At 46.7% G+C, this 20753-nt stretch overlaps 1 protein-coding gene across 6 annotated transcripts in view; it reads right to left on the bottom strand.

Annotated features, from left to right (window-relative positions):
* NEDD4L (NEDD4 like E3 ubiquitin protein ligase) overlaps positions 1 to 19905 on the bottom strand; it is a 265692-nt gene extending 245787 nt beyond the window's left edge. For all 6 annotated transcript variants that reach the window (XM_083575541.1, XM_083575542.1, XM_083575543.1 and 3 more), the window contains exon 1: positions 19387 to 19905. In XM_083575541.1, coding sequence (XP_083431667.1) covers positions 19387 to 19434 — 48 coding nt within the window. In that variant the 5' untranslated portion in view covers positions 19435 to 19905. The remainder of the gene's footprint in view (positions 1 to 19386) is intronic.
* Between the last annotated feature and the right edge of the window lie 848 nt (positions 19906 to 20753).

Genomic DNA, 20753 nt, shown 5'->3' with positions numbered 1-20753 from the left:
GCTTTGCTACAGCCTACCAGATGTTGTAGGACTACCACACCCATCATGTGTATTCGTGTGTTGTGACTTTTAAGAATGTAACCCTGACAGCAGGCATCCCCTTATGTTTTATTATCTGCAAGCTGCGCTTGGAGCATTTCTATTGATCTTTTGGCTGAAGAGCAGGATAAAAAAATCTCCAAATAAAATAATTTAGAATCCTCGACCATCTGGCATTTAGCTTGAGCACCAACCCACCAGGCAAATTGGGCCCACTTTAAGACAGGTGCACTGTGGTTTAACCGTGATTGTAAACAAGCCAAACAACATCTTTGTGCTATTTATAATGATTACAAATCCTCAGGGGCGACTACGCTTCCCAAGGAGTACTATCAGGCAAAATCAGCTTACAAATATGTGCAAAAAAAGGCCAAACAGGAATGGCAACTGAACCGCTGGCAAGCACTTATAGCTGCCTCAAGTACCCGTAATTCCCGAAAATTCTGGCTGTTGGTTAACAGAAAATCTAAAAGATACCCCTTAACAGTTATTCCGGCCCCAGTTTGGGAATCCTTTCTAAGGAACTATTTTGCCTTACCAGACCTTAATATTAATACAATCGATGGATTTGATGAGCAGCTCCCTCTTTGGCCACCCACTGACCCGGAAGAAATCCACGGACTCATTTCTAATCTTAAAATCGGAAAAGCCCCCGGTCCTGACCTAGTCCCGGCGGAAGCTATAAAACTTCATTCAGACCGGTGGGCGAAAATCCTGGCCGCTACTTTTGATGCCGTAAATAACAGTGGGAAGGTACCAAGAATATGGAAGGATGCGATTATTGTTCCAATTCATAAAAAGGGCTCGACAGATGATCCGGGAAATTACAGGAATATCAGTTTATTGTCAATAATTGGGAAAATATATGCACGGTTCTTGTTAACTAAGCTTACGAAGTGGGCCGAAGAGAACAACCTGATTGGGCCTGAACAGGCTGGTTTTAGACCGAATCAGTCAGCGGTTGATCATGTCTTAGTTTTATACCACCTTGCCCGGAAATATTCCTCCCCAAATAGAGGCCAACTTTGTGCGGCCTTTATTGATTTAAAGGCCGCTTTTGACAGCATCCCCAGAGGATTACTTTGGGGGAAATTAGCCCGATGGGGAATAGACAAAAGACTTTTGTGGCTAATAACTAAATTGCACGACGGATCGGCCGCTAGGGTGAGAATCACTCCGGCCGGCAACCTCTCAAATTCAGTAACTATCAATAGAGGTGTTCGTCAGGGATGTATCCTTGCTCCGACCCTTCTTAATCTATTTATAAGTGATATGAGGGTGCCTCTGATAGATTCTCAAGAAACGATCCACGCCCCCCGTCTTGCCCAATATCGTTGCCCCCTTCTACTCTACGCAGACGACGCAGTGATCCTTTCCTTCTCAAGAGTCGGCCTTAGGAGGGCATTAAAATTTTTTGATGTTTACTGCAAATCAAATTTTCTTACAATTAACCATGTTAAGTCCAAAGTCCTAATTTTTTCCAAGAGTCGAAAAACCTATAATTGGAGAATAGACGGAAAAGCTATTGACCAAGTCTTTAAATTTCAGTACTTGGGAGTCCTTCTCCAACACAACATGGGCTGGAAGGTCCATCTTGCATATGTATTAAACAGAGCTAAAGCCCTTTCCTTTGCGCTACTGCGTTTTTTCTTTTCAGATGGGGCTTTCCATATCCCATCAGTGTTAAAAGTTTTCAAGGCAAAGGTGATTGCAACAATAGCATATGCAATCCCAATATGGGGGCCCTTTGTTAATCTAACCCATTTGGAGGTAATCCAAAACCAGCTTCTAAGAAGGTTGCTAAAATTACCCAGGTGTGTAAGCAATACTGCTATACGTCTGGAACTAAATGTTACATCTCTAGAAACCACATTATGGAAATGCATCCTCTGTTACTGGTTGGCATTATGGCATAAACTTCCAAATCTCCTCTTGATACAGTGTCTCTGGAGAGATGACTTCCCTAGCCCCTGGGCAAAAATATTACATGGGAAACTTGTGTCCCTAGGACTATCTCTATCTGAACTATTAAAATTGGATTTAATTTCTGCCAAGAGAATTATAACCCACAAATTAGAGGAGATGGATTTACAATTTAACATTGCGACAGGTGGTGGCACCTGTTCGCCGATAAACCTTGGCTTAACACCACCAACGAAACTTCCATCTTATTTAACTACCTTATCTGTGGTGACGCACAGGTATGCCTTTATAAAGGCTAGATTCAATGTTTTCCCATCAAACGTGTTGGGTAACAGACTCTCCAAAGGACAGATCTCACTCCTCTGTGACTGTAAAAGTGGATCTATAGAATCGTTATACCATATAATCTTCTGTTGTCCATTATATTCGGCTTCACGGTCCAAGTTTCTGGCCCCATATTTATCGAGAATTGCTGATAGACCTCAGGAAGCCCAAATAATATACTTATTAAATGACGAAGATACAAGTAGATCCCTTGCAGTCGCTAGATACCTGATTAATGTTTTATTTCAAAAGAGGAGAAATGGATCACTGTATGACTCTGACAGCTTAGCTAAACTTAAGTACCATCAATAAGTGCCAGAACTAAGACGCATACGCCCCAAAATCTGATGGATTTGAATTGCAGTTTACATAGAGGGAGCTTATTGTGTATAGTGTTTACTTAACTGAAGTAAAATTGGTTTTATATGGGTGTTTTAATTTGGAAGCGTTTAAATTGTATTGTTTATGGATAAATTTTGATGTATTGTTTTCGATATGGGCCAATGGCCGCAATAAATAAATCTATCTATCTAGCTAGCTTGAGCAGATGGGAACTGGAGTCCGATAACAGCTGGAGAGCCAAAGGTTCGTCACCCCTGCCAAAAACCCAGAGCTAACATGAACCACTATTTGCCCAAGTTTGGACACAACTTCATTCAGTTGAAAATGGAAGCAAAAAGACCTAATCTCCCTTTGCCTCTATTGGAGATGAGAGGGGATGGAGGAAATACAAATGTAACACTAAACCATGAAAAAAAAATGTAGGGCCTTTGTGGTTTTGGTTTTGCATGTAACACTTAACCATGGTTTAGTGTTATATGCAAAACCAAACCACTAAGGTCCGGCATCTTTTTCATGTACGTTTACTTTGTACTGCTCTCGTGTACATTCTGGAAAGACCACATCCAAAACCTGCCTCCTGAAGCCAGAAAGCACATTCATTCCTCAGGTGTCCAAAGTCAATGACCCTCCTACTATCTGAGCACATAAGCTCCATGCACAGGAAGTTCTTGCTGCTGGGCAATTATTAGAATGCCTCATGAATCATTAGATGGTAGAGACTGCCCTGCTGCCTTTGTGCTATCTAGACAAAACAGTGACCACACAAAAATTAAGGCAGGACCTGAAAAGGGCTGATTTTACAAATTCAGGCCATAACTTAGAGACATTAGGAATAAGTGTAATTGTTACAGAGTAGACCCAGATTAGAAGCTAACCAAGATTTTACTGTACACTGCACACATGCGGCTGGCAAGAAGCAAAAAGCTGATTACTCATTAAAAGCTGCCTTTGTAAAAATGCAGAATTGCTGTACTTCGGAGACAACTACAAAGTAGTAATTTTGTTATTATGTCTCAGCAAGTGAATAAACACTATTATACATAATCACTTGCATCCCTTGACACTTACAATTTTGCCATTTCCTTATTAAGCACATGTGACCAAAACGGATACGCTCCCTCTCTCCCAAGAGGAGAATCTTGATCGTCGACTGAAAACTCAAATCGGTTTATTATTTCCAAGCAAAAGTTAATGTAAAAGCTAGGGGATGGGGAAACATCACCCAACCATACAGGCGACAGCAGTCCTATAAACAACCTCCACACTGTAAAACAAAGTGGTAATGGAAAACAGAATTCAAACCTTAAACTGTAACATTTAGGATTCCCCTAAACAGAGGACTCAGCTCCATTAGCCAAAAAACAGCATTTTTAATGTGTTATAAACATACAACAACAAATGGTGCTGGAGAGCAAAAAAAAAAGGGGGGGGAATGTGTGTTTTTTCTTTTGTTAAAATGATTTACTTTCTGACTTATTTATAGCAGGTTTTTCCGTGTGTGTAGATCTACCCAGTCACTGACATGAAATTTATTACGGTCAGAGACCAGCTTGAGAAACACAACTGGAACTACAATCCCAATAGCAAAACAAACATTTAAAACAATATACAACAATGGATTTTAAGTTTAAAAGTGTGATAGGCATATAAACACACAAAAACTTTAAGATAGACTACCTTAGAGAAATGACCCAGAGTCACCCGTGGATCCGAGTTTGGGAATTTTCTTAACAAACTAGATTGAATCGGGGGATGGTCTGTGCCTACAGATCTGTGCGCAGAATCTGCCGACAATCCGGGTCGTGTTGTGGTCTTTGCCTAACAGGAGAAGACCGAATTTTTGCTTTACCGGGAGGTCAGCAGGCCTCACCAGCAGGGGGTCAATGGTTTCTCTACGTGCCTCATTGGGACATCTAAAAAATATGTGTTCAGGGCTTCCTATATCCCCCAATAAAGGTAAAGGGACCCCTGACCATTAGGTCCAGTCATGACTGACTCTAGGGTTGGGGTGCTCATCTCGCTTTAAAGGCAGAGGGAGCCAGTGTACAGCTTCCGGGTCATGTGGCCAGCATGACTAAGCCGCTTCTGGTGAACCAGAGCAGCGCACGGAAATGCCGTTTACCTTCCCGCTGGAGCGGTACCTATTTATCTACTTGCACTTTGTGCTTTCGAACTGTTAGGTTGGTAGGAGCAGACCGAGCAACAGGAGCTCACCCCGTCGCGGGGATTCGAACCGCTGACCTTCTGATCGGCAAGTCCTAGGCTCTGTGGTTTAACCTACAGCGCCACCCGCGTCCCTCCTATATCCCCCAATGGACAGGCGCAAATCCTCTAGTCATATAGGACTTTTTAAAAGGATCCTTCCAAGACCAGCGAGGGCAGAGCCGAGCTTCTGGCAAGTGTAAAAGCCCTTCTACCAGGTCACTGTTTCCTTCACATCTTTTGCACTCTGAGAGTGGCAATGGGGGTGGGGTAGGGAAAAGGCAGGCGGTCTCTCTCCAGGATAGCTTCTGATTGTCCAGCCGTTTCAAAATTTCCCCCCATGGACTGCTTGAAAACTGCTAAGGGTCTTGGCAGACTACTTAATGATTTCTCTGCCTACTGCACCAACTGTAAAGCACTGTGCTAGATGCTGAACGTTTTTTTTTAAAAAACTGAACCAAGATTAAATATCTTTCTTCTAGCGTGCCATTAACTTCCCTGCTCATCCTCTCTACTTCGGTAAGTTATTGTGATGGCCTGGGATTCGGACTCAGAGGTTGAACCTGAGGAATCCCAGCCTGCACAGGAGTCCCCGCCTCCAGAACCAGCTGAGCCAGGGCTGGGGCATGAGCCTGAAGGGTCCTCACCCGTGCTGGAACCTCAGGTGCAGGCACCAGCTGAGTCTGCTCTGGCCCCTGAGGTGATGGAGGACCCATTGCCTGCAGATGATCCACTCTCAGCCCCGTCAGGGGAAGCTGAGGTTGCCTCTGGGTCTGGTAACCCTCCAGCCTCTCCTGAGCTGCAGAGGCTCAGGGCAGAGAGGCGGAGGGAACTGAGTTCCTGCAGGAGGAGTGCTCGCCTCCAGGCCAGGAGAGGCAAGTCACCTGTGGACCGGGGCCGCCCTATGCATCGGGGCAGATAAAAGCCAGTCAGCGCCAGTCCCAGGTTGCGGGAGCAACATTGTTGGTAGCCTGTTCCTGCCGGCACCCTGTCCTGCTCGTCTGCCAGAGTTCCTGACCTTGCCCGACTCCTTGCCTTGGACCCCGCTTCTGCCTTGACGGACAGCCTAAACACCACACCCTCGACCCCGGACTGGACACGGACCTCACCGCACGGTAAGCCCCCGGGACCAGGACAGTTACACCTCCATCACCAATTGCTTCTCGCTTCTTACCTGCTCACAGAGGACTCAAGTCCTCCTGGCTGCAGAGGTCAGCTTTGTCAGCTCGTTCCCCAAAGCAAACATGCTGGCCAAGCAGCACCTAGCAGAACTGAACCCCAAATCCCGTTCACCTGCTGACATCACCCAGAGACAGGTGGGAGTGGTTTGGGGGAAACGGCCTTGCATGCTATGTTGAACCCCCTGACAAGCCAAGATTGGCCCACGGGCTGAAGGTTGCCCATCCCTGCCCAGTGTTAGAAACTCAGATATATAAGCACTTTAAATCTAGGTAATGGCCACCACAATAGAATGTCTATTCCCCATGGGGTTGGACTAGATGACACTTGTGGTCCCTTCCATTACTGCTACACTTCTACGATTCTATGATCTCAACTACATTGCTTGACTGTGGCTTCCTCTTACAACAATTCACTTGTCCCATTATGCAAGAAGGTGAAACACATACAGTGGAAATGGAATTAACTATGGACTAAGGCAGAGGTTTTTAAACTGTGGTCGTCAACCTACCACCCAGAAATCTCCACGTAGTTGCAATTGGACCTGCGGCAGTAGCAAAACACGCCTGGCGCCTGGCTAATTTCTAACACTGTGATCCTGCCGTATTTTTTTTATGCCTGCGGTAGGCAGGAGGTTCTGGCATGAACCCCCTTGCGCACTTCAAGGAGAATATATGCATCCCATCCATTCTTGACTGCTGACAAACCTGTGCAGGCCATAGATGTTCCCATGAAGAGCTAGGGAAATGGCTGCAATCTAGAGGTATTCAGGCTTCTCCCACAGAGAAACAAGAGTCAGATAGTGGAGCTACAACCAGCCTGCAGGCCAAGCCTGTTCTTGCTATTGATGTGGCAAGAGCACCACAATGCATAGGACTTCTGTAGAATTCAGTTATGATCCTAGGCACCAGCATCAGGGCATTGCACATGCCAGGTACCTGAGGTTGCATCACAAAGCGGTTCAGAGATCATGTGGTACTATACACTGGTTTATTTCCTCATATTCAGATCCCATCTTTCCTTCCAGCAGGTGCTCAGTGTGACTATACAAACAATCATAATAAGCAATGAGGTATCATTGCAACACATCAAATAAAACACAACGGCAACAAATCTGGATGCAACATAACCAAACAGAACATCAAACGAGAGTGGCAGTGGAAGTATTAGTTACATCCAAAAGGCCTGGACAGACAGAAAGGGTTTTACCTTACAGCTAAATATGGCCAATGTGATAGACAACCAAGCATCATTCATGCCGGAGTTTCATAAACTAGGAGGCCACCACCAAGAACGCCCTGCTCATGTTGCTGCCCTGATAACAGCAGCTAATGCTTGGACAAGCAGGGTATGCACTGCTGATCGTAGTAGTCAGGTGGGGCAATTGTGAAGAAGGCACACCTTCAGGTACGTGGGTTCCTATTTGCTCAACTCTTGGTACCCAATAACCTTGAACCAGGCCCAGTTACTAACAGGCAGCCACTGTAGAGATTAGATTAGATTAGATTAGATTAGCCATATGGAATCCCCCTTCACCATTGCAGACAGTAACCAGGCAACGGCATTCTGCACCAGCTGTAGCTTCTGAATAGTCTTCAATGGCAGCTCCATGTAGAGCACGATGCAGTAATCTATCCAGGAGGTTATCAGCACATGGGTAAGCTGAGGACGAGGTGTCCCAGTCCAGGAATGACCACAGGTCGTGAACCAGCTGGAGTTGGGCATAGACACTCATATCAACCTGACTTTCTTTACTCAAGGCGCAAGAATAGGCAGCAACTGATGCAAAAGGTCGTTATCCTGGTGCAACGTCTGTCCTCCTGGCAATGTTATGCTAGCAAGTCGCAACACCCAGACGGTTGCACTAGTCAGAGCGACTCAAGAGAAGGCATCAGCTTCACTGCTGGTGAAGGAAGCCACACCACGAGAAGCTATGAATAAGTTAAAAATTAGGAGCGCGAAAAGGCAGCAGCATTTGCTGTCGCAGGTTGGGCTTCCCATGTTGTCCCATCCACCCTACGTCCTGCGGTAAAGTGAACTTGCAGGGCTGCAATAAAAATTAGCTTCAATCATTTGTTAGCGTTCACTTCCTCTTGCAAAAATAAAATAAAAGTGACCTCACTTTCCCTTGCCTCTAAGGCCATATCTGGCAAGCACAGCCAATGTTGGGGTAACATAGCCAAGAAAAATAGTTGTGCTCTCTCATTTCTTCCTCTCTCCTTCCCACCACCCCTCCTTTTTTTTAAAGAGCTACTATAATAATAATAATAATTTATTATTTATACCCCGCCTATCTGGCTGGGTTTCCCCAGCCACTCTGGGCGGCTTCCAACAAAACATTAAAAACAATACGGTGTCAGACATTAAAAACTTCCCTAAACAAGGCCGTCTTCAGTTGTCTTTTAAAAATCAGATAGTTGTTTATTCCTTTGACATCTGATGGGAGGGCATTCCACAGGGTGGGTGCCACTACCGAGAAGGCCCTCTGCCTGGTTCCCTGTAACCTCACGTCTTGCAGTGAGGGAACCGCCAGAAGGCCCTTGGCGCTGGACCTCAGTGTCCGGCTGAATGATGGGGGTGGAGGCGCTCCTTCAGGTATACAGGACCGAGGCTGTTTAGGCCTCAAAAGGTCAGCACCAACACTTTGAATTGTGCTTGGAAACATACTGGGAGCCAATGAAGATCTTTCAGGACCAGTGTTATATGGTCTCAGCAGTCTAGCTGCTGCATTCTGCAGTTTTTAGGGATGCCAACCTAGCAGTTCGAAAGCATGCCAGTGCAAGCAGATACATAGGTACTACTCCGGCGGGAAGGTAAACAGTGTTTCCGTGCGCTGCTCTGGTTTCGGTGTTCCATTGTACCAGAAGTGGCTTAGTCATGCTAGCCACATGATCCGGAAAAACTGTCTGTGGACAAACACCGGCTCCCTCAGCCTGTAAAGTGAGATGAGCACCGTAACCCCAGAGTCGTCTGCAACTGGACTTAACTGTCAGGGGTCCTTTACCTTTAACTATCATTTTGGATAGAGAAATGTTAACCCAGACTTCCTTGGGCTGGAGGGCAAGAAAGCAGCACCAGAAATGTTCCTCTGCATGTTACTGCTGATCTCACTGTGGAGGGCACCGCAAACAAAAGAGAGGCCACAGCAGAATGGAGCCATTTTTGAAAGCTGATTTGTTCCAGGTGAGGTTTTTATCCATCTAGCCCTGGGTTAATTCTTTCAACGAGCACCATCCATTTAAAGCACATCCAACACACGACTTCCCCCAATGTTTCCTGGAAGTTGTAGTTCCCCCCGAACAGAGATAAATTTCCCAGCACTCTTAACAGACCACAGTACCCAGGATTCTTTGGGGGAAGTCATGTGTGTTGGAAGTGCTTTACAGTCATACCTCGGGTTACAGACACTTCAGGTTGTGCGTTTTTGGGTTGCGCACCATGCCGAACCCTGAAATACCGGAACAGGTTACTTCCGGGTTTTGGTGCTCGTGCATGCGCAGAAGCACTAAATCGTGCTTTGCACATGCACAGTAGCGCTGAATCACGACCCGCATGTGTGCAGATGCGGCACTGCAGGTTGCGAACGTGCCTCCTGCACGGATCACATTCGCTACCTGAGCGTCCACTTTATTTGTATGGTGTGGATCTGCTATTGCAGTCCCAGGATTCTCGGGTACAGCATTTCCACATCACCTGCTATCCAAATCTCTGTTTGACAGCACCGCCATGGCATGGTTCCCAGTAGGCAACGAACCCCACAGTGCGGCCTCTGGAGGGCTGCCATTGCCGGACGAATGTGACGCTGCCAATGAAATGAAGGCTGGATTGGGACTGTGGTGTGAATTACTGAGGAGCAAGCCTTTTCACTGCTCTACTGCTGTTCAAACTGGCACTGTAAAAAGCTCCACAATTGTTAGCTTTCCATTAGTAGTAGTAGTAGTAGTGGTAGTATTTATGCCCCACCCATCTGGCTGGGTTTCCCCAGCCACTCTGGGCAGCTTAAAGTACATATAAAACATGATGAAACATCAAACATTAATAACTTTCCTAAACAGGGCTGCCTTCAGATGCCTTTTAAAAGTCAGAGAGTTATCCATTTCCTTGACATCTGATGGGAGGGCATTCCACAGGGCAGGTGCCACTACCGAGAAGGCCCTCTGCCTGGTTCCCTATAACCTCACTTCTCGCAGTGAAGGAACCGCCAGAAGACCCTAGGATTAGCCCACCTGCTCATAAATATATTTCTATTTTGTGATCAATATTCCATATTATAAGAACTGCCCTGCTTGGTCTCACCCGGCTATTCTTATGACAAGGGACAGAGAACTGTTTACTAGCCTGACACACAAACATCTCATCCCATTCCTTTTAGGGGAGGACTAAGCTGAGTGGCAGAGGTTGTGTTCTGCATGCAAAAGGTCCCAGGTTGAGCCACCAGCATCTCCAGTGGGAGACTGGGAAAGATCCCAGTCTGAAATCCTGGAAAGCTGAAGCCAGCCAGAGTATGTGTACTGATCTAGATGGTTTGATTAAAAAGGGAAATACAGAATTTTAGAGCTGAAGGGATCTCAAAGTTCACCTTAGCCTCACTATGAATCCAGAAGAAGAAGAAGAAGAAGAAGAAAAGGAGGAGGAGGAGGAGTTTGGATTTGATATCCCGCTTTATCACTACCTGAAAGAATCTCAAAGCGGCTAACATTCTCCTTTCCCTTCCTCCCCCACAACAAACACTCTGTGAGGTGAGTGGGGCTGAGAGACTTCAGAGAAGTGTGACTAGCCCAAGGTCACAAAGACATTGGTGTCTGTTTTTTCTCTTGCATGTCCTAGAACAGGCCTACATGGAACCTTTACTACATAGGTGGCTAACATGCTGCCTTCCAGATGTTGTAGGATTTCAACTCCCATCACGCCCTGCCAATTTGACGAAGGATGATGGGATTGTAATCCAACAACATCTGGAGGACCACAAGTTCCCCTCTGTCATGCCCATCTCCTAAAAGCACTTGAGCAAACCATCACATCTTCAGCTAGAAAGAGCCCTGGCAGAACAGAAGCAAGGAATTCAATGCAGGAAAGCCTCTCTCAACCTCTTATACTTCAGAATACAATGGAAAGCTGGCTAAATGAACAGCTGGAGCAACAGCAGAAGGATTCGGCTAATTCAGAGTCAATAAATCCAAGAAGCATGCTGGTTTATCATCAGATTACAGGACACCCACTGGATTTTGCTTCAGGCAATCCAAGGTGGAATTAAGACGTTGCATGAGCAAAAACACAGGGCCGTTGCCTAAAAACCAGCCATGTGTCAAAAGACATTTTAGGGGCGAATACAATTTACAGCACATCTTATTACTAAGGCTGAGGAGCTGGCTAGGGCAGGACATAGGGGAAGCTGCACGAGAGTCTAGACCAGGGGTTGGAAACCTAAGGCTCATGGACCCCCGCTGCCCGCTTGGGGACGCCCACCACCTGCTAAACCAACATGGAGCAGAGCGGGGACCACCTTCCGCAACGCTGGCCGGCTTCCCATTGGCTGCAGGAAGGTCCTGCAGCCAATGGGAAGCTGCGCAGGCCTCCTCCACGCCGGAAATAGTGTTTGTGTGCACTCCAGCACACGGCAGCATTTACAGGACCGTGAACCAGCCCAAGCCACAAAAACTTTGCCGACCCCTGGTCTAGACATAATGCGGGAAGGCAAAGAGATGCTGTTTTGCAAGTCGGTGCCTATTTTCTTGTGACATTTTCTCCTGCCTTCAGAAGTAACCAGGATCGCGCATGCAATGAACCTCTTCGCAAAACACGCACTGATAGATTTCCTCCCATCTCCATCGCAGTTCTGTGAATGCTTTCCCCCCTCTGCCTCATGCATAAAAAATATTTTGCATTTTTTAATTAAAAAAAAAATCATCTTATTCTGGGAATTATGAACTAAGCAGCCCTCTGCATTCCACCCACACAAACACACACATTGTTCAATCTGGTTAGAACAAAATGGCGCAGCTGCTGTTTGATTGCAATGAACATTCACCCCATTCACTGAAATATGCATCGTGAATGCTTCAGTTGCTGAAGTTTACCCTCTCGGGGTGCTCCATCATGCCTACTTTTGTGCTGGCGAGACAAGAGAATTTTCAGAAGATTAGCTCATAGCTATCAAGACGAGGAGCATCAGTGCTCAGTACCTATTGGTCATATTTGCACTCTGCCTTTCCTATAAGGCAGGGGTAGCCAACCTGTGGCCCTTCAGATCTTGCTGGACTACAGCTCCCATGATCCTCCAGCCCCCATCTGCCCCAGCCAGCATCACCAGTGGTCTGGGATGATGGGAGTTGCAGTCCAGCAACACCTGCAGGGCCATGGGTTCCTCACACCTGGTGCAAGCTGACTCGCTATAAGACAGCTTCCTATGGCCCTAGCAAGGCTGTGAAGCAGCTAGGGCTCTGAGTGACAGGCTCAAGGTTGGCCAGTGAGCTCCATGAGAGGCAGAAATCTGAGCCAAGCCAAAGCTCTGCACGCTACACCACCCAGCTCACACCATATTGTTTTATGTCATTGGAGGGAGAAGAACCCTAGCATTGTTCTCTCTTGGGAGAGTGGTTTGTTGTTTTTAAAGTACATTCATACCTTGGATCCCGAACGCCTTGCGAGTCAAACGTTTTGGCTCCCGAACGCCGCAAACCCGGACGTGAGTGTTCTGGTTTGCGAAACTTCTTTGTAACCCGAACGTCCAACGTGGGTTCCGCGGGTTCCAATCAGAAGCTACGCCTTGGTTTCTGAATGTTTTGGAAGTCGAACGGACTTCCAGAACGGATTCCATTCAACTTCCGAGGTACCACTGTAATTGCCTTTTTCTTGGGCTCCATGATCACTGCAGATGGTGACAGCAGCCATGAAATTAAAAGACGCCTGCTTCTTGGGAGAAAACCAATGACAAACATAGACAGCATCTTAAAAAGTAGAGACATCACCTTGCCAACAAAGGTCCGTATAGTAAAAGCCATGGTTTTCCTAGTAGTTATGTATGGAAGTGAGAGCTGGACCATAAAGAAGGCCGATCGCCAAAGAATGGATACTTTTGAATTATGGTGCTGGAAGAGACTCTTGAGAGTCCCATGGACTGCAAGAAGATCAAACCTCTCCATTCTTAAGGAAATCAGCCCTGAGTGCTCAATGGAAGGACAGATCCTGAAGCTGAGGCTCCAAGACTTTGGCCACCTCATGAGAAGAGAAGACTTCCTGGAAAAGACCCTGATGTTGGGAAAGATGGAGGGCACAAGGAGAAGGGGACAACAGAGGATGAGATGGTTGGACAGTGTTCTTGAAGCTACCAGCATGAGTTTGACCAAACTGTGGGAGGCAGTGGAAGACATGAGTGCCTGGCGTGCTCTGGTCCATGGGGTCATGAAGAGCCAGATACGACTAAACAACAACAACAGTTCCCACTGATTTGACTGCCAAAGGATGAGCCCTGTTCACTGCAGACAATTCTGGGGCATCTTCTCCAAGATTTCTAGAACTTAATTAACTATAGATCCCGTAGAAAACTCAAAGAGAAATTTAATCAACAACAACATTTCCTACCATCTCTACATCTTTCAGAAGCAGTGGGCAAGCTGTCCTTCAAGAGGTTGGCCCACAGTTACTGATCTTCAAATTGTGGAACCCCAGTGAGAGCCCCAGGGTTTTCCACAACAGTTTGAAAGCCACTAATTTATTTTTATTTTTTAAGTTGACAAAGTAATGGTTATTAGCAATCACCACCAACCCACCCCTCCCCTCCCTGTAAATTATCTCCCCAGAAAAGCAGTCAACTCCACTCCCGATTTATACTCCAGACAGACTTTCTGGTTAATGTTTTTCCATTTGCAGTTTTCACCCTTGTTCCTAAAAGCGATAAATTCCCAGGAGGAAATTCTGCTGTAGAAGATTCAGAGTCTTAATTGCCTTCAAGGTGCCACAAGACTCTTGGCTGTGTCTCCCAAGGGCAGCCAACACCTCTCTTGTACTGACTTACTCCAAGCAAAGGGCTGATAAGACATGTTTCCTTTTGCACTGAGCATGAATTTGACTTCTGGCAAACATCCCTGAATACAAATACATCCTATTCTCTCACCAAAAAAAGCCCAAAAACATACTGGGGGAAGGGAGGGAGACACAGAGAAGCCTGCATTCCATCATAGCAATCCCATAAACCACCTTTGCTGCAACCAATTGTCTCTGAGCTCACAATACTTTCAGCCTCTCGGTTTGAAACAGATGCACTTGGGCAGATATATGCAGGCTCTGTTTATACCAGCAGCATTCAAACTGTGTCCTCTGGAAGCCTAGTCGCCATTCCTAAGCAAGAAGATCAGCCATGCAGATGAAGGTTCTCAACAGAAATCTCTCTCTCTCTCTCTCTCTCTCACACACACACACACACCCCTGCAGTACACAATTACAAAAGACACATTCTAGGTGTGCTCTCTCAGCCTGCAGACAGCAACAGCGAAGTCCATGAGGTATGCAGCATATGCACTGACCACTGCCCTAGAATGCTATCCCAAATCCTGGACTGCATAGGGATTCAGAAGATGATGTGCAAGGGACAAAATCAATGTAAACAGAGCTGCCTCAACGCAAGGGAGCCTGGAGCCACCAATTTACATAGCCAGTTATCATGGGAGACAAATCCCCGATTCAGACATCAATTTAATTCCGTTAGCATTCCATTCAGGCGTGATGCCAAAGAACGATCACACTTCAGGTAATTTTCAGGAGATCAGTAAGTGTTTCTGACTTCTATCGGCTTCTAACGAAAACAAAAAGCATCCCCACCCAAAAAAAAATAGGCTAATGAAAATATTAAAAAGGAGGAGGAGGAGGTTTGTTACGTGAAAGGATCTGTGTGAAAACTCCAGTTCTGGGACTGAAAACAATACATTTTGGGGGGTGGGGAGGCAACTTTTTCCTGAGCCACGATTCTGCGCATGGATTCAGTCAACGGAACTCTGGTTCTAGTGGAAACCAAATACCGTAATTTTTGCTCTATAAGACTCACTTTTTCCCTCCTAAAAAGTAAGGGGAAATGTGTGTGCGTCTTATGGAGCGAATGCAGGCTGCGCGGCTATCACAGAAGCCAGAACAGAAAGAGGGATTGCTGCTTTCACTGCACAGCGATCCCTCCTGCTGTTCTGGCTTCTGAGATTCAGACTATTTTTTTTCTTGTTTTCCTCCTCCAAAAACAGGGTGCGTCTTGTGGTCTGGTGCATCTTATAGAGCAAAAAACACGGTGGATCCCTCCAAGCCTCAGGTCTCCCAACCCTGGTTCTATATAGCAGCTTTTGCCAACCTGATGTACATCAGAGGTTTTGGACCACAACTCCCATCAACCTCAGCCACACACACATACCCTCTATACTGACTAACTCACTCCCGGCATATACGCTTCTGCAAGGCTGAAACGGGGTTAGTCGAGGCTTACCGTTTACAGCAGATGCACCGCATTACACCAGTTCTTTTGTCAAGAACCATTGATTTTGCCCAGGTTTCCTGACAGCTTCAGAATTTCAACCTCTGATGTACCCACTAATGATATAGAACCCCACAGAAACTCTGAAGGATGTACCTGAGTCTCAGTCCCTTACATAAGGATTACAGTCGCCAAAACAGAACAACTAGTTGCCATTTGGGGTCCAGATGGCTCGAAAGTCGTATTTTTTTAATACGGCTTTTCGGGTCCTGAAATTCATTCTGATTGCGCAGATAAAGTACAACAGATAGAATTCCACAGGATGTGTTGCTAGTATATGGAAAGCTGTCAAGAACCGAGGATTTCCAGGCATGAACCTCCAGACAGTGGAGACATCAGGAGCCATCCTGGAGCCCGGGCATCTTCAAAATGTTCCTAGCACCTGGCAAGCTTTGAATGATGGCGACTGGTATTCAGAAGAAATACCAGCCTCTGTCTATGCATCATGGCTAGTAGCCTTATCTCCCATGAATTTGTTCAATCTTCTTTTAAAGCCATCTAAGTTGAAAACCCCAGGGAGGCAGATTTGGCTTGGGGGCTTCCAGCTGCCGACCTCCACCTAAAAAGGCATCCAGTGGCTCTAATGCCAGCAATTGTTTGGGACAGGCTTCCTCTTCAGAACCACTGAGTCTTAAACTAGACTCTGATCTTGCACAAAAGGTCCATGTACAATTTAATAGCGCTTGAACTTTTATCTGCTGTGATTTTTACTGCCTTGGCCATTATGGCTAATAATATAACACCAGGGAATTTGGATGCGGAATTGTGTTGGCATTATCTGCAGAGCAGCAACACCCAAAAGGCTCCTGCAAGATTATACGTTAGCAGGCGTAATCTTTGCCCTCCAGATTGGGCACATAAAAAGCTGATTAGATAACTTTTTTTAAAGGACCAAGGACTGAGCGCCAAGCACCAACCATTGGAATTTTATATATGCAACAAAATATGCTTGATCACGCTCAATTTCATGTCCCTCCGCACATGAAACTGAGAAAACATTATGCCCAGCTAAATCTGCAACCACCAGACTTTAAGAACCACTATCAACCTACCTGCACTTTGAGGCCACCATCGAAATCCCTACGCACATGTCTACCTGCAAAAACACTAAGGGCCAGATTGGCATAGTATTTGGAGCATCAGACTAGGACCTGGGTTCAAATCCCCATTGATTACAATGGGACACCATCCCAGTGTCTTTTCTATCCAGTATCTACATTCTTCATGGGCCTCCTCCATGAGAGGTCTTGCGGATAGCAACACAAGAACAGGCCTTTTCTGTGGTGGCTCCCCGTTTGTGGAAGGCTCTCCCCAGGGAGGTTTGGCTGGCACCGCCATTACATATCTTTAGGCACCAGGAGAAAATGATCCTCAAGACCCTGAGCCCTATCTTGGCTGGGGAGGGCGGGGTATAAATAAAAAATTACTATTATTATTATTATTATTATTATTCGACTAGCTGTTTGGCTGATTAACTTTCTATGGCATTTTAAATGTTTTGGGGTTGCTGGTTTGTTTTGCTTTTGTTTTATTATGTATTTTGTGTTTCCATTTTCTATTTTTATGTTGTGAGCCAGCCTGGCATCTTCTGCTACAGGGCACTATACAAATTTAATTAATAATTATAGTAATAATAATGCATTCCCATGTGTCTTCCTCACAAAAACCACCCCAACACCCAAGCAGTACCTGTTCCTATTAATTTTGTTGCCGTGTTAGTTTCACAGTTCTGAGAAGGCAAAGTTGTCACCCAACCCTCTCGCCCTACTGGATTTACGTTTCAGCAAACAAACTGCAGCTTACAAATCTCCCCCCAAGATCCTGTGGTCCCTTCCAACCTGAGGGTGTGTAAACATACCTCCACTATCAGCTTTTTAGAATCATAGGATCGTAGAGTTTGAAGGGACCCTGTGGGTCATCTAGTCCAACCCCTGCAATGCAGGAATCTTTTGCCCAACATGGGACTTGAACCCGCGACCCCTGATATTCAGAGCCTCATGCTGTAGCAAATGAGCTATCCCAGCTTGGCCTGATCATTTTTTTTTTCCTTTTCAAAATACACCCACGCTTTCCTACCGCACATCTGGAAATGCACATTGCCCGGGAGACGGAAGATGTGCAGATGTGAGCAGCTTCTGCCTTCACCTACACAGACTGCAAAGGGAGCGACAATAAGAGGTGGGAAAAGAAGTAAGCAAAGCGAGCACAATATTGCTCCCTATTGATTGGTAAGGGGGAGGAGCAAGGAAATCAGCGCCAAGTCTTCTGCATGTACACACACACAAGCACTCCTGTTTCCTTGGCTCATGATTCTTGCCTGCCATTCTCCTCTGTTCCCAGTCTCTGTTCCAGCCCCGAATTCGCTCCCTCCATGGCATGTCACTCACTGGTGTGGTGATTTACTAAGCTTGCATTGGGTCCTCACTGCCACCAAACAAAGCTCCTTTCCTAGATCTACCCCACAATATATCAATGGTGGTTTTTTGTTTTAAAGCAAAAGCTTAGACAGTACACTAATGGAAGGACAGAATCATTTATCCCTCCGTTTGCTCATCTCCCATGTGCGCACGGGCATCCAAATCCACACAACCATCGTAAAACACGGGTTGTGGCACATCTGGCTGGCAACACTTGCTTCGCCAACCAAAAAGCGCTCTATAAATGCCCATGTCAACAATACCTGCTGCGGAAGACTAAATGGGTCGACCGGGAAGCATTTCTGTGCAATTGCTGGTACGCGCCGTTATTCCTGGGAAAAAGCCCATATACTTAGTTCACATGCACACACACACACACATGTCCATCGTTTCTTTCATATGATTCATTAAGCACACCAGCTTCCTTAGAGGAACAGAGTTCCTGGAAAAGAGGAGATTTAAACTATGAGGAACATTTCTCTCTCCTATTTGCACACGTGCTGTTGGAAGCACACAGCCTTCCAAGTCCTCGTGGCTCATCTCAAGGGAAACAATGGAAAAGATGCTACTCCTCTCCCACCTCCCGATTCACCTACCTGTGCAGTCATAAAGAGGCCGCTCACCTGGCTCGCCACCCGCCCCTTTCCTTCCCAGCTTTCACTCCAAAGCCCCTGGCTTTGCTAGGAAGCAGAACCTGTTATTGACAAAGGACCATGCAGCAAGCCCCGTTCTAACCCTGCATTTCGCATTTTATTTATTTATTTTGCATTTTTGATTTGGGAGGGCTAGCTTCATCCAGAGTGGGGGGCGGGGAGTGCAGAGCTCATCGGAGGGAAACCCCCACGGGACCTCCTGTCCCTCCTCCCCCCCCCCCCCCACTCCTGGCTTTGCATTTCCACAGCGCTCCCAACCGGAGGAACTGGAGCTCAAAGACTTTCGCTCCCAGCAGCTTTGTTGGCAAGATACCACCCTGATCCCCCAATCGAGATAATGCGATAACAAGCTTTCGTTCAAGTCCCAATATCTCTTTGCAGAAAGGGAAACACGCATTTCTCTTTCTTTCCCTCCCCCCCACCTCGTCTACAGTGCCCATGCAATGCTTTTTTTGCAAGGCAACCTCTGCCCATGCAATGCTCTGGTGTGTTTTTTTTGCAAGGCAACCTCAGCCACAGAAAATCCTTCGTTGCCCCCTTTCCTCTCCTGCCCCCCACCCTGGTTTCCTCCCCCTCTTCTCCCCACCCAATTTGCAAAAAAAGAGAGAGAAAGGGCGGGGGTGGGGGGAAGGGACGACTTCCCTGTTTTGCAAACCGGAATGCAAAGCGGGCAGGGACAAAGAGTGCTGGGGAGACGCTCCAAAACATGACACGCACATCACACACACACACACACCCCGGAAACACGCGTGCATTGCTCAGCCCCGCTCTCTCTCTCTCCCGGCGCCCGGCTTACCTCTTCTTCCGAAAGTCCATAGACCGGCTCCACCAACCCAGTCGCCATGGATCCGGAGGGCTGCGGAGGAGGGGGCCCCTCGGGCAGCGAGGCGAAAGCCGGCCAACGAAAGGAAAGCAGAGGCGGAGCGGGTGTCCCTGCAAGGCAAGCGATGCACCAAGCACGACAAGAGGAGCAGCAGCCGCGGAGCTTTCTCTCTCCCAGCAAGAGTCAGGCGGCCAGATCCAGGTGGGGCGGGGGCTGGGAAAAGTGCGGCTTTCCTTTCCCGGCCACCCACGAGAGAGGGAAGGAGGACGTGGGAGCGCGGGGTGCAAATGCAGCTGTTTCTCCTCTTCCACCCGAGCTGCGGGAGTGGTGGGAGGAAGCGACGGAACCAGCGGGGACTCGAACCTGCGACCTGAAGGTTCCCCTCCTTCCTGCTTCTGCGCCCGGGGTTGGAACGGTTCTATTGCAGCCGCTGGCGAGCCGCGCGCAATCAAGAGCGGGGGAAAAAAAACCCTTTCCTTGAGCTCCGGAGCTAAGAGAAAGCAGGGGGCGGAGCTCCCAAGCAAGTCGCGGAGGGGGGGCGGGCAGAGAGCCCCGCCCAGGCCAATCGAAAGCGCTATCAATAATGAGAGGCGGAGCTTGGAGGAACCAGTGGGGTAGGTTGCCTCGTTTCCCACCCCCAACTACTGTACAGCTCTCTCTTTTGGATTTCTTCTGTTTTTCCCTTCTGGAGAGTTTGGGCTCGCGACGGTTCAAAGGAAGGAAAAGGTGGCAAGGGATGGAATGCAAAGCTCTGGGCTGCGGGGGAGGGGAAGGTGCGGGGTTTGCAGATCGGAAGGCGAGGGATACATTTCAAAATTTTGCACTTTTGGTAAGATTGTTGCCCGTATACTATACTATACTATACTATACATCTAAAAATTATTAGATTTTTAAAATTAGATTTTCCACAATGATAACAAAAACCACAAAGCAGAATGATACACAAAAACAGAAAAATATAAAGAAAAATACATCAATGAACGAAAAAAAAAGAAAAAAAGAACAATAAACAGATAAACAATAACAACAATCTTAATTCTTTACAAATCCAACCTTTCAAACATCTTGGTTGACTTCCGCTAGTCCCTCCCTTCTGAGTTTCCTTGTAGTTGAAGCTAACAGCTTTCCAGTATCCTTATTAAACTAAAACAATTTCCAATTATAGTCCATCTTATTCACATTTCTTAATATTCCAAATCCCATTTATTTCATTATAACTTAGTTTAATCCTAGGCCTATTCGTTCCCGGATACAATATAAATGTGCATCTGAGAAACATGGTTCGGCTCCCCTCCTGTAAACGGGGGTCGTGCGGGCGTTTTGCTTTGTTCTTAAGTAGA

The sequence above is a fragment of the Podarcis filfolensis genome, assembly GCF_964270895.1.
Source record: "Podarcis filfolensis genome assembly, chromosome: 11".
NCBI lineage: Eukaryota > Metazoa > Chordata > Lepidosauria > Squamata > Lacertidae > Podarcis > Podarcis filfolensis.
Note: the sequence above shows the minus strand (reverse complement) of the source record. Positions and strands in the feature narration are given on the sequence as shown.